Source organism: Taudactylus pleione, unplaced genomic scaffold (genome assembly GCF_031769625.1).
Source record: "Taudactylus pleione unplaced genomic scaffold, aTauple2 ptg000290l, whole genome shotgun sequence".
Taxonomy (NCBI): domain Eukaryota; kingdom Metazoa; phylum Chordata; class Amphibia; order Anura; family Myobatrachidae; genus Taudactylus; species Taudactylus pleione.
In genome coordinates, this window is record NW_028284692.1 from 10481333 (window position 1) to 10496047 (window position 14715).

General features: G+C 42.1%; 2 protein-coding genes across 3 annotated transcripts in view; one reads left to right on the top strand and one right to left on the bottom strand.

Moving 5' to 3' along the window:
* Window positions 1-9794, bottom strand: part of GSG1L2 (GSG1 like 2) — a 132051-nt gene extending 122257 nt beyond the window's left edge. Inside the window, exon 1 of the mRNA XM_088482734.1 lies at window positions 9431-9794. Coding sequence (XP_088338860.1) covers window positions 9431-9725 — 295 coding nt within the window. The 5' untranslated portion in view covers window positions 9726-9794. The remainder of the gene's footprint in view (window positions 1-9430) is intronic.
* Window positions 1-14715, top strand: part of GLP2R (glucagon like peptide 2 receptor) — a 471983-nt gene that overhangs the window by 68360 nt on the left and 388908 nt on the right. The window lies entirely within an intron of this gene.

The window sequence follows — 14715 nt, forward strand, 5'->3', positions numbered from 1 at the left end:
GGTTTTTGTGTCCAGTTGGTAGGTTGGAGAAGGAGATAGTCACGATAGCAGGTTATGGTTGTTTGGTAGATTTTGTAGCGTAGTGGGAAATGGACCACATATCACACTAGGCATTTAAGGTTTTCAGCCTCAGTGGAAACATTTAAAAAAAAAAAAAAAAAAAAAAGAATGATGTACGGGGTTGGTAAGTTGTTTGCTTAAATGCGGCTGATTTATAGGTTTACACAGTTTGAGCAAGCATTTCGTTGTTAGGCATGGTTTCTTGTTCAATTTAACGGTGAACTAATTTGTACTTCAGCGGCAGTTGTTGCTGCAATTTGTTTACCAATGCGGCTGGCTGGCCAGGTGTTTTGGGCTTTCAATTGGAGGGAAATTTTTTTTTTTCAGCGTGGTTTATTACGATACAGGTTTTTTCGAGTAATGGTTGCTGTTGGAGCCGTTCCCAATTTTCATGGCCATATAAGGCTGGTCAGTGCGCTGAGGATTGATTATTTTCTAATCTACGGAATTGGATGCAGCTCATGCCATCTACAACCGAAACTTGTTCCTTTTGCATTTGTTTTGTCATTTAGTTTGGTGCGTTTAGGTTCAGAATATTATATTTCTACATACAAATTGCGCTTCGGTCTCTCGTCCCAATGATACCTGGCAATTTTGGTGAGTTTATGGGCTCAGCCATCTGCGGTTTTTCAATATTTGCTTTACTACTTTGTTTGGAGCCATTCATAGTGGAGCGGCTTCAAAGTCTCTGCAGTGACGGCGCCAGCGGGGATCTCATCTATTGTAAGCTTAAATGTATTCATGTACATACCCAGTCAGTTATTACATGTTGGGTGAATGGTTTCCCCGTTCGCGTCGTCTCCCGGCGGCTTTTTGATGTGCATTGTTGATGCGTTGCTTGTGGTTAGGGGCAGGTGGCTTCTGACGGTGTGAGGCCTCGCTTTTACATTTGAACTTTCCAGCTGCAAGTTTGGAATGTTTAGTTTCTTCAAGGATTTTGTTTAAAGATATTGTTTTTCAGGGATTAGTGGTGCTTTGCAAGTTTTCATTGGGCAGTTCAGACCATAAAGGTGGGGGTGGATAGTTTCCGTTTCTCAACATCCAGAGGTTCATTTGCCCGGTACACCTTACGGTGCATTACAGATGTGGCGCCCTGCTAGTGAACACAAGGAGAGTTTCATGCCAATCTTACCCTGCATTGTACAGTTCACTTAGGGCACGAGGGTGGTTTACAAACCACTCTTATCCTACATACTACATGTTAGTTTTCTGCGGTTTTTGGCCTAAGTTTTTATTGGGGCAGTTTCTATGCTTCAGTTTCTAGTACTCATTTTCTTCGAATCGGCGCAGCAATTGCGGGGGCATTTTCCTGCAGAGTTTAGGACATACAAATGGCTGTCTATGAGACAAGTATTCAGTTGCGAATAGAACTAGTTGCGCACCTGGCGACAACCTGAAACGTTGTTTACCAACCAATCGTTGAACGGCTAGCATTCAACAATTGGGGGGTGGTGAAGGGATTTTTTAATTTTTCCACCCGGAAGCCTTGATCTGGCCCAATTTGGTTCACGGGTAGGTTTTTTAGTTTTTCCCCTTCACTCTGGTTACTTGTTTCCCCTCTTATGCATCCCTGCTATTTAGTTGCTATGTGTTTTCTTAAAGTTGTGTCGGGATGGTTTGGGTTTGGTGCGATACTCATGGTGCGGGTCTTTGTGGCTCACTGGGATTGCAGCAGTTGACAATTTGGGTTGTGAATGATGTGCGCGGTTTGGTGTTGAATTTCGTGCTTGGGTTTCTTGTGTCCTCGGTGACTAAATAGGATGTGCCTGACTAGGAGGTGTTGCCTGTCAGGAGCAACAAGGTGCGTCAGCAGAAAGGTGCGAGGTGATCGTTCGTAGTGAGAGATTTTGTGGGCTTCAAGCCAAATGGGAGGATGTGTGATCTGTATGGTGTATAGTGTGACTTGGAGAGTGGTGTATAAGCATGGTGCGTTAGACAGGACGAAGAAGAAGGTGAATGTGTCAGAAGACTGTCATTAGGAGTCACTGGGTGGCTTGGTTGTGAGTCATAGCTTTTAGTTGGAGATTTAACTCGGTATTTTTCAATCCTGATTGAGGGCATCTTGATGACTTGGATTCAGTTTCCTTATTTAGGAATTCTTGTTTTGGGCTTGGTCGTGTTGGGTGGCGGGCCAGTTTCCTTTGGAGTCTGGCTTTGGCGGGAGTACGCTGCAGCTCAGTGGCTTTATGTGGCGTAAGATACGTTGTGGGGGCACTTGCCCTCGATGAACCTGGCAAATTTGTCCTGCTCCGCACGGGGGGACGCAGGCGCTTTTTGGTACGGAAGCGCCTCGGATTGGCCCAGGAGGGAAGTGGGACCCTCGCAGCGTTAGTGCGTCTAGAGGGGGGACGTGTCAGTCGTTCCCCGAGTATTTGAGCAAAGAAAAAGCTAGATCTGAGTCTGCAGCGTCTCTTTGCCACCCTGGTTAGGTTAATTCATTATAAATAAAAGCTGTGACCTTTTTTAGCCAAGCTCTTGTTGTCTGTGTCGTTATTTATTAGTTTAAGTTAAGTAAGCTATACAAGGTTGTTAAGGGTTAGAGCAATAAACCAATGTATTTCTTATAGTATACGAAGGCGGAATAAGCGTGAGTATAACTAAGAATACTATGTTTTTTGCTGTATGGCTGTTGATGACAGCCTTGTTGCTGGGCAGATTATAAGGCTGTCTGGTCAGCTGGTTGGGTGAGCCAATGATATGGCTTGAAGGAGTGGTCAGATGATCAGTATATATTGGGCTGTGTGAGCATGGACAGCCTCTTGGTTCCTGGATCTTTGAAACCCACCATCCCACCCGTTACTGTTTATGTTGTGTCACACTAACGTTTTCTTCCCAATTCAGGGGAGGCGCAGCATGGCGGGAGTACGCTGCAGCTCAGTGGCTTTATGTGGCGTAAGATACGTTGTGGGGGCACTTGCCCTCGATGAACCTGACGAATTTGTCCTACTCCGCACGGGGGGACCCGGGCGCTTTTTGGTACGGAAGCTCCTCGGATTGGCCCAGGAGGGAAGTGGGACCCTCGCAGCATTAGTGCGTCTAGAGGGGGGACGTGTCAGTCGTTCCCCGAGTATTTGAGCAAAGAAAAAGCTAGATCTGAGTCTGCAGCGTCTCTTTGCCACCCTGGTTAGGTTAATTCATTATAAATAAAAGCTGTGACCTTTTTTAGCCAAGCTCTTGTTGTCTGTGTCGTTATTTATTAGTTTAAGTTAAGTAAGCTATACAAGGTTGTTAAGGGTTAGAGCAATAAACCAATGTATTTCTTATGGGGCTACCATACAGATGTGTCCCGCTACATCATTGTTGCGTACGCAGCAAATCGCGCTACACATGGCACAAAGCATGTGCCCGCGAGCGAATATGCGCAATGTGCTCGCACCCATGCCGCTATAGGAATGCATGTTGTGATCACAGTGCGCACCGTAGTATATGCTGCTGCGGGTAATTGCATGGCGCAAGGCATGCGCATGCTTGTAGCGTGATCTGCAAAGATGTAGCAGGACACATCTGTAAGTGCTGTTATAGCCTCATTCCTCATAATACTATATTCCAGAGTTTTGTTATATATTGTCTTCCAGCAGTTTTAGGGGTATATTTACTAGTGTGAGCGTTTTTAGAAGTGGAGATGTTGCTATTTAGCAACCAATCAGATTCTACTTAACATTTACCTAGCACCTTCTGGAAGATAATAGCTAGAATCTGAAAACTCTCACTTTAGTAAATATACCACTCAGTCTCCATATGTTTTAAAGAAAACACCAAAGATATATTGGAAAGTAGTGTTATTGACTTCCATTTTGACTCACAACACAGATTTATATACTGTATTATGTTTTGTCTCTCCCACCCATGTTTATATTTAAAATTGAAGTCCACATACATAATCCAGGTTTTAAAAAGATTGTTTTTGCATAATGATTTGTTTAAGCGCATAATAAAGTAACTAAGCTTTCAGCTGCACAACCAATATTAATATATGAGAATAGCTTACTCATTTCATTCCGTGCTTTAGAAGCCAGCGAAGACTATTGGTGTCCTGCCTCAGTTAAGACAAATGATACAAATCAAAGCTGTTTCCAGCTAAAGGGAGAGGGGCCACTATAGGATAATAACTTCCTTGGTGGTAATGCAGCTTTAACGGCTCGTATTATGGCAAGGTACTGTATGTTGCTGAGACAGCAATGCCTTTTGGTCGCCAGGGAAATACATGCTGAATAATGAAACATGCATGGAAATGTCATTCATATTTCATATATAGTGGTTACAGTTTCCAAGCTGTTCAATGTTGCCGTACATCCTGTAAAATCTTCTGGCACAGTTTAGAAATCTCATCGACTCTTCCCTTGACATAGCAATAGGGGTGTAGCAGTTCTGTCCAACTTGTGTTCGCTCTGCTGCTGGTAATGCTATTTATTTAAACATACTCAGTATTGTATCGGAGTGCAGTTTTGCATGCTAGTTGGCTATAGTAGTAGCTTATTGGTAGCTGATTAGTTGCTGGAGTTCACAAAACACTCACATCCAATCCAATAGCATTGGTTGAATGAGTAAATAGTGTTTTTACAACTGGATAGTAGGGTGAGAATAGTACATACTGTCACTATTATGCACTATATAGTAGAGTGTTGTACTCAGTGGTGGCTCCAGAGGTGGGGCTGCAGCACATTTCAAAATTCAAACAGGGGAGCCACACCAACTGCCACCCCAAACACTGCCAAACATCACCAGCTGGGACTCACTGGCAGTTGGTGTGGCTCCCTTCTGGAGCCACCACTGGTTGTACTACTACACAATGGGGAGGTTCTGAATCTGCTGTACAACGGAAGAAGAGCTGCAATTACCATAATATGAGCTACTGTATACAATGTTGGCTGTCTCATATGCTGGCCTTTTGGACTTTGTGCTGATGGGTAGCAGCAACACAGCAGGTGGGTGGGCTGTTTGTGTGCTAGGACCCTGTAGAGCCCTTTGAGTTACTAGATTTTCACAATTAAAATATAGTACAGTAAAATTCAGTATATTCACAAATGTTTAGGTATTTATTTACCTAAATTCTGACCCTCTCTAAGCTGATATTTGGTTGCTAGAACAAGAGATAGTGATAGGTGATGAGATCAGAACTGTTCCCTAGTAACAAGTTGAATCATATTGGTTCAAGTTATAGAGTACTTGAAAAATGCATTCATTGTGTCACTTGTTTATAATCTCCTCTCTGGATTCAGTGTTTAGAGTCTCAGAGGTAACTGCTTCCAATTTGTTGCTTGCCAGCCCTGCTCTCGCAGATATGTTTAATAGATTCTGCATGTTAAGTGCTGGCTCTGGAAATAAATAGCAGTAGACATCGCATTAGCCCACCCCAAAAAGATTGATTTGTCCAAGTGACTATTTTGTATTCTCTCCTTCTGAACAGAGATTTAAATCATAATTAGTAAATGTCCTTGTACAGATAGTTACTTCTAAACTAAATCCATTAACTACCTAAAGCAGCAACAGGAAGTAAACATGCTGGCACAATCAGGATGCTAAGATTAGTAAAACAGGCTGCCTGTACAGTTAGGTAACTGCATGTGGTTAATTAGTTCTTAAACTCCGACCCTCTTATCTTTGCCTCCACCACTGCAGATGTGCAGGGCAGTAGAAAATCTTGGAGCATACTTACCGACTTTGCTGCCCCCTCCTCTGGGGGATGTGGTAAGTGTGCGGTGCAGGGGGCATGGTGACACAATCATGTCATTGTGGCCTCACCCCCAGCTATACAGTGCAGAGAAAACGGGGGAGCGGGAGACTTGCCTACTTTTGCAGGTGGCTGGGAGACACCCGATTTACGGAAGCCTTCTGGCCATTCCAGGAGAGTAGGCAATATGCCTTGGGGTGTGTGGGGTGATGGTGTGGTACATGACCATGATGCTGCTGGTTATTCGTGATAGAATTCCAAGACACCAGATCTGCAGCAAAGGTGGTGGCACTCCCCACTGCAAGGTCATTTCACTTAATTTTCTATAACTTCAAGGCTTTTTTCAAAGGATGGCCTACTTGACCCTCCATGTTATGTTAACTTTTGGAGGTTTCAACCATAGCACTGCTTGACACTCCTATAGAATTTAAGTAATTTAAGATAATAAGGAGACCTCAAGACAGCTTTAACTTTGTGTCCTGTGTAATGACTCTTAACTTACACTACTGCGCACTGCTTTGCATGGATAATGGGTAAGACCAATTGCAGGTGATTAAAAAAAACAGTAAATAAGGTATGGATTGACAGACAGTAAAAAGGTAAACAATGTCTAGATAGATACCAGATGTTAGACAGTCAATAGGTCGACTGAGAAAAAAGGTCGATATGTAAGAAGGTCGACTGGTACAAATTGTCGACATGAAAATGGTCAAAGCATGATTTTCTTTGTTTTTTAGCCCTAATCTTCACCCTAACCCTCCCCTTGGTGCCTAACCCTCTCTTCTGGTGCCTATCACCTAACCGTCGGGGTAGGTGCTTAACCCTCCCTCCTGGTGCCTAACCCTCCGGTAAGTGCCTAACCCTAAAAAATAATGTGTCTACCATTTTTGTGTCGACCATTTCCATGTCGACCTTTTGACCATGTCGATCATTTGTAGAGGTTGACCGTATTACATGTCGACCTTTAGTGTGTCGATCTTTTGTCCCTGTCAACCTTTTGTCCCAATCGACCTGTTGACTATCTAACATCTGGTTTCTATCTTGACATTGTCTACCTTTTTACTGTCTGTCTATACTGTAGTCCGGCACCCAAGTAAATAGACTGTTGTAGCAATGCTGCAGCACTACATTATATTCCGTTTTCTTGTATCATACTTTTAAAACCAATGGTCTGAGCACAAGATTTCTTTTATTTAAATCATTTCGTACTCTGTGTGTCAAGATACAAAGAGTTATGTACATCTGCACACATTGCATAATATTTATTGCAGTATCCCCATATTTGATATCATAGAGATTATTATGTTTGAAATGGGGGTGCTGCCATTAGACAAGAAATACTGTAATAATCATATGAAGAGAGAGAAAGAAAAGGTTTGTCTTTGTATATGGCGCACAAACTGGAGATTATTATAAAAATATTTCTTTATTATGTATACATTAAAAAGTTCCAACAGGAACAGAATCCAGCAAAATAAAGGTTAAAAAATGAAACCATGAATAATTGTGTGACTATTTGTAATAGAAACTCTGTTTGTCTACTGCACAATAATGCCCATTTCCAGAGAGATTGTCAGCCCCCTATCAAGGCACATTGTGATTGTGGAAATAAGTAATTATACAGTATAATACCATTCTACATGGATGAACTGACATCTTACACAGAGTTTTCATAAATAGTTATTTTGGCAATATATTGATAGGGAAGTTAAGCAAGATTTAAAAACTCTGTTTCATCTGTGTTCATTTCTAAAGTGACCTTGTATTACAGAATCGCTTCCAAAAAGGGACTGGTGTCAGATTTTGTTAACCCCATCCACAGCCTATATTGTGTCTGCTCCTTATTGATTGGGGATCTCGGTCATAGGACACCATTTTCATATTCCTTTCCCAGCTTTAAATACCAGTGCCCTCTTTTCCTTCCCAAATACAATTAAACAGTTGGAAAAAAAATAAAGAAAAAAAAATTATATATATAATATTATACTCCCTGCGTCCTTCACATAGTTCAAGCGCAGGAGTAGATAAATAGATATATTTATAGAGAATAAAATTGAAAATTTAACAAGTTTTGTTCTTTTCTTTTTTTTCCATGTTTAAAATCTTATCACAAATTTATTTATTTCATTATCTGTGCCACAAGGAGCAAACCATTTGTGGCTTCTTATTCTATGGTTTTGTGAGCTAAGACTAGTTATTATAAACTATATAAGCATGTATTTTATGAAGGCTCTTATTGCATTTTTTTAGGCTGTATGCACTTATTAAGGATGCTCTTAATGCATGTAGCATAGAGTTTTCCTTTCCAAAAGCCTAACAGATATGGCACAGTGTCTTTGGCTGCAGTCCCCCCCCCCCCCCCCCCCCCCCCATGTTCTGTTACTGTAGTTAAACTGTCCTTGGAGTGTTTCCGTGTCTGTGGTAGGGAAATTAGATTTTAAACACCACAGGAGAAGAAATTTATAAAATTCAGTGCTGCTTAATATTTTGGCACTATAACACATAAGTCAAATGGTTATCATTACTGCCTCACAGCACTGAGGTCGTGGGTTCGATTCCCACTATGACCCTAACTGTGTGGAGTTTGTATATTCTCCCTGTGTTTGCGTGGGTTTCCTCCGGGTACTCCGGTTTCCTCCCACACTCCAAAAATATACTGGTAGGTTAATTGGCTCCCAACAAAAAAAAATTAACCCTAGTGCGTATGTGTGTGTGCGCACATGTGGTGGGGAACATAGATTGTAAGCAGGGACTGATGTGAATGGCCCAATATTCTCTGTAAAGCGCTGCGGAATATGTGTGCGCTATATAAATAACTGGTAATAAATAAATAACATTGAGGCATAAACTTTATATTTCGCAATGTAACAAGCAACAATGCATGACTCCTAAGTCACTAAGAGGTCTATGTACTAATAATCGCAGACCAGACGCAATTACTACGTGCCTAACTCGCTGGGAATATTTTCATTTTTTAAAAATATCCCGGCTATTTATTACGGGAACTCACAGGGACAGCTGTTGCAGTAAGCGCTGTCCCTGTGAGCTATATTCCCGGCATTTAGGAGAAGTCTTTAACAGAAGTGAAACACTTCCTCGGAGAAAGCTGACACTGTGCATGCACACAGCGCCAGCTTCCGGAATTGGCCGGGGGCTGCAGGGGAGAGATCAAAAGAACTCTCTCCTGCCCCTGGAGCCTCCATAGGCTTACAGTAGTTTACACCATCTGAAGATGGTGTAAACTCACGGGGCTACACTCTGAAAAACTTAGCTTTTTGGAGTTTAGTACATAGGGGTCAGATCGCAGTCCCCATTGATAATAATGGGGACTGCGATCTGCAACGCTAATTAGCACTTTGTCGGAGATTTCTGTGAAATCTCCTGCATTGTGCTATTAGTACATAGGTTCTCTACATAAAAGTATGCAGAAACTGCAGTTTCTGCATACTTTTATGTAGAAAATGACTTAATACATAGGCCTCTTAAAGTCTCTGCTAGTTTTATGAGCTATGAAACACGTCTATTAATACTGAAAGCTAAGTCCTAAAAAAAAGTCTATCACTATCTGTTTGATTTCTGCACAGCTGTTTTCTGCAGAATGCTGGACAGCTTATATCTGTTTTGAGCCCTTCATTTTTCTGACTATACTATACTGTACTTTGCAAAAACAGTTATTATTGGCTTTTTTTCTGCACTTACCATCACCGCTAATGTTCTCTTCACAGGAATACCAAATCCCAGCATGAAAATTTCTTTCGATAAATTTATCATCTCCAGTTTCCCAAGTGTACTGGACCACATTGCTGTTGTTTGTTTCAGAGTTGTTAAACCGAATACAGTAAGCCGGCTTCTCCCTGGCTTTCCCTGTGCAGAAAGGTTTGGGGACTTTCCGGATCCCTTCACACCAGTAGCTGCTGCTAAAAGCAGTGATAGAAAAGAGGAGGGAGAGAAAATTGAGTGTCAGAGCTACAGTAGCTCTCCTCCGTCTGTCCATCCCCACAGCAGTGCTGTGATCCTTAATGTGTGAATGAGGATGGGAGAAATGAGAGAAACACCTGCTTATGTTCCCCTGGCATCTTCCTCCATCTCTCAGCACCCAATGAGAAGTCACTGTATTGATTCAAGCACAGCTCCAATGAGGTGCTCCCCGGCTGTCGTGTATGACAGGCTGATGGACAGTGAACTGGGAGGATGGTTCTGCTAAATGTCAGGAATGAAATAGGAGGCTTTACCCACAAATACAGCAGGCAGTTAATAGGCAATTGCTTTTAAATATTGTAGGATATGAGAAGTGGTTTCATTTATAGCTGTTTGCAGCTTCTGTAGACAGTGCCAACTGTTCACTATTTCTTGGAGCAGAACCAGGTTTGGAACTGTTTCAGCCTGGATTTCATATACACTGTACCCATTTTCTTGTTTTGTATGTTGGATTCAGTTCTCTGAAAGAAAAAAAATGCAAGTGCACACTCTAACCATGCTAAACCTAATAATATTACTGCTATATTGCATCAAAGAGGTTCTTCGCATAATAATGAAGCAAATACAGGTCATTGGACTTACTTATGTAAGACTTAACACATAGGAGTTTCTTTTATAATTCTTTAACCATCGCTTGTAATCTTGCACTAGTGTGATGCCGTGGGGCGGTTCTGCTGGGTTGGTCTGGGGGATCCCGTGCCCTGTATTTGTTCCATAGGAGTGTTAGGGACCTGTCTGATAGGGTTCACCTGCATGCGGTGGGCAGGCCCATAATTATGGCTATTATTATGCTAAGAACCTCTTTGATGCAATATAGCAGTAATATTATTAGGTTTAGCATGGTTAGAGTGTGCAATTGCATTTTTTCGCTTTCTGCTTGTAGCACTACTAGTCTCAGCAGGTAGCATCTCACATTGTGCATAGGGTGTGCAATCTAGGGCCCCTCCCCCTATGTGTCCCCTTTGGCAGCCGAACCCAAACAGTCCCCTTTGGCAGCTTAACTGTTCCCTTTGGTAGCTTAACCCTAACCCCTCCCCTTTGGCAGCCTAACCCTAACCCCTCCCCTTTGGCAGCCTAACCCCTCCCCTTTGGCAGCCTAACCCTACCTCTCCCCTTTGGCAGCCTAACCCTAACCCCTCCCCTTTGGCAGCCTAACCCCTCCCCTTTGGCAGCCTAACCCTACCCCTCCCCTTTGGCAGCCTAACCTCACCCATTTGGCAGCCTAACCCCTCCCCTTTGGCGGCCTAACCCTAATACTCATTGTCTGGATTTTGACTGACAGGATTCTGCTGCCAGTATTGTGACCGTCAGGATGGTCACCGCCGGGATCCTGACTACATCCCTGAAACACATACATAAGCTAGAAAAACACTACATACTTCACTATACGTTATTAAACAAGTAAGGTTTTGCTGGCAAGGTTTATTTAAGCAATGTAATCAAGTAGTCTGTATGTGTAAACTTAGTTTAAAATAAAGTATTGTGTTTTTGGTAAAATACTGAGCTACTGTTATTGTTTGAGCTTGGTATGTTTTAAATAAGAATATGCAATGAAGGCATAAAACGTGTGCAATTTGTTCTCAGCAACAGTATGTTTAACATGCAGAAAGTTTAAAAGATGTAAACAAGGGGTAATATTGCTATTTGTGATTGACAGTGGGGCACTGGGGCATTTCAAGATGCATTCACATCCTTAGCAGCATATGTGCCCAGTTTACTGGAAATCATCATCATCATCAATATCTACTTGCCCTATAGCAGATGAAAACCATGCACCTCTTAACAGGCACATATGAGCATAATTGCTGATCTCTATCATTTACATTTACACGCTCTCACTGACCTTTGTCTATGAGAGAGAGCTTCTTCCTGACCCTGTTCTGACTGTATGGTCATAAGGTTAGATACAAGCATTATATACACATTTGTGTGCGTTTACATTCTGGCCATGTGTAGTGCAAGAAATGCTACGCAACCTGGCGGCATACAGTAGTACTCACAAATGAAGCCGCATATCTTTTCAGGTACAAATTGTAGGAATCCGGATTGGGAAACTCTCCAGCTATGCCCCTGGGGAGGAGGTAAGGAGAGGTTGTGATATAGGGAAGGAAGTGGTGCCCCAGTGGTGGTGCCCTTTTGCAGATTTCTCTAGTATCTTAATGGGTCAGAGCACTTATAACTCTGAGATTTCAGCAATGTTATTTTATTTGTTGAGCAGAGGCAGCTACCGAATAATAATTACTTGTCAGGAGAAGACCTGCCTTCACAGTGAGAGGGCTCTTAATAACTTTGCTGTCAATCTCGGCCTCTGTTCAGCAAAGGTAGTATAAGATTATGCTCCCTAAGGCTAGCATAAAAGAATAATATCAGCTATTTACTAATGAGGATGTCATTTTATGGAGTACAAAAAGATAAATAAGATTCCCACTTCTGTTTATTATACACTGATTTGAGTAAATGAGCAATACTGCAGCTGAGACCATTGTGGTCTGCCCCTCACCCAGATATTAATTACAGAGCAGAGCATGTGCCATCCAGACCTATGTAAGGACAGGCTTTATTTGCTGGATTAGCTAATATTCCAGAAGTGTATTTGCATGATAAAGTGTCTGTGTCTTAAAAGAAGTTCATTGTCTGAATTCTTTACAATTGAACATCTGGACTGAATGAATGAGTGGGATGAATAGAATTGGGAGGTACAGTAGATGGTAAAGTGTACATTATCTTTACTTGTTAGGTGTATACATTTTTAAAGTTATAAATTACTCTTGACTTAGCAAATATATATCTATAATTATCAAAGTACATTGAGTTAATAACAAGTGATATTACATTCATCTCTAACAGTATATGCAGAGAGAGCAGATGTGGCCATCGGTATGCGTAGGTGCTAGGATGTGCGATGAATGTGTACAGTAAGCTCTTATGAGCAGGGCCCTCTACCCTCGTGCGCTTCTCCTTACATTACTTTCATCTACGTCTTACTCCCCACTAGGGCACCTAACACTTGGTTGCTTTGCTCTGTTGCTTATCTGGGTGTTGTGGTCGCTAATGTAGCAATGTATATTATCCTTGTCCTCGTCCTGTATTGTACTGTAAGTCACTGGTCAACCTATTTGTTTATGTACTTTGTAAGGCGCTGCGGAACACTTGTGGCGCCATATAAATAAATGATATTAATGGACTGTGTTGATTGGGCTCTACGGAACTAGCTTTATTTGCACACACCATCAGAGTTTGTGACTGTGTGAAAGAAAATGATAGAACAGAAATATTACATAGTTATGTAACTATTTCATTGCAGTAGCAGTAATTAACAGCTAACTGTGTTCAGTACCTGTGCTAGACTAGTGTATGAACATATTACAGCATGTATGTTTGGGTACAGGCATATTGCAGTCTTGTTTACATACTGCAAGACAAACGGTGTCTTCACTTGTGAATACAGAGAAAGTACCCTGCTCTCATTTATACCAGTATCACCACCAATATCTCTATCTTCAATCATTTATGCTTAACGATAACTGTTATAACTGCAGTTATCAATAAGGTTCATTATATATAAATTTAATTAACACCTATAAATCCGTGTAATGCGTATATAGATTATTTTGATGACTAAAGAATAGTTAAATATCAAATAATTACTCCAACCGTAAACATCTTGTTTTGGATGTAGCTGAGTTAACAGAAAACAAAAGCATGAATATCCTTAGATGCACGATTAGCCAGATCCCTCTGTGTGTCCAATGGCGCATATGCTCCACTCCTCTGTCCTCTCACTGCTCTGCCTGTTTTCTAAAGGTAGCTTGAACCATTGCCAGTAGCCCTCCCCGTGAACTATTCATTGCATGGATGGGAAGTTTACAAGAGAGGCTTCTTGATGTCCACTCTCATAGCCTGATTAAGGGTTCTGGCTGCCCCAGGCTAATACACTTGCAGCAGCACAGCCCCCCTTCCCCCACAACAATTGCAATTGTATGTCCTGCAGCATATTAGCATAATCTGTTATATGTCTGTGTATATCTAACATGCGTACTGGTCTTCCATCCAGCTACTTACATGACTCAGCACAGGGAGTCAGAGGAGCATGTGCTAAGTTCTGATTGGAGGAGCTATTTACATGTTTCTCTGGCCTGGGAAATCGACAGCCTCATGGGAGTAGGGATGGCCATCGGTGTGGTTTCTATCGATGGTTACCATCGATGACCATATAGTAAGTGGCCATTGATTGTTACCAACTATGGAATGGATTACCATTGATGATTTCACCAACCAATGGTCATCCCTGTACTTTGATTGACTAGGCCGTTCGCCAATCAGAACATGAGGGCAGAGCTTCCTTGGTGTCGGGGGTGGAGATATGCTCCCAGCACCTTGTAAAAAAGAAGAAAAAAAAAACTCAATGGAGGGAAATAATATGGTTGTCCTCCATCGTTGATAAAAGCATTCATCATCGGCCATAAACAATCGACAATTATGAATCGTCGATGGCCATCCCTACATGAGAGTGATCAGCTTCTGAACAGAGAGGCTGCTTCCTGCTGGACTCAGGGCCTGATTCAGCATGGAACGCACGGATGCAGACGCACGCACCTGGCCGCTGTATCTATTACAGTACTTTGGGGTTACTACAATAATATATTACTGTGTTCCTACCCCAAATCATCTCTAATCACACTATCTGACCCCATCCCTGATAGAGCTGAATGCACTGCTCTCGAGGGCTTTCTCTCTGCCACTTCCCCTCAGACTATACTATCTCCTCCAAACAACTGCATCCTCTTCCCATGTCACACTCACAGCGTCTGATGAGCCCGAGACAAGCACAGGAGTCTTATCTCTTTGAGACTCTCTACTCGAATTGTGTCTCACGCTTTGTTCTTTCTCTTCCACCGTGAGCACTTTTGAGTTCCTTCTGCATAGCTTCTCTTCAATAGCCAGGACTTGTAGTTTTCTCTTCTTTATCTCCTCCATTGGTATGCCCAAGTGAAGGGACAATTATA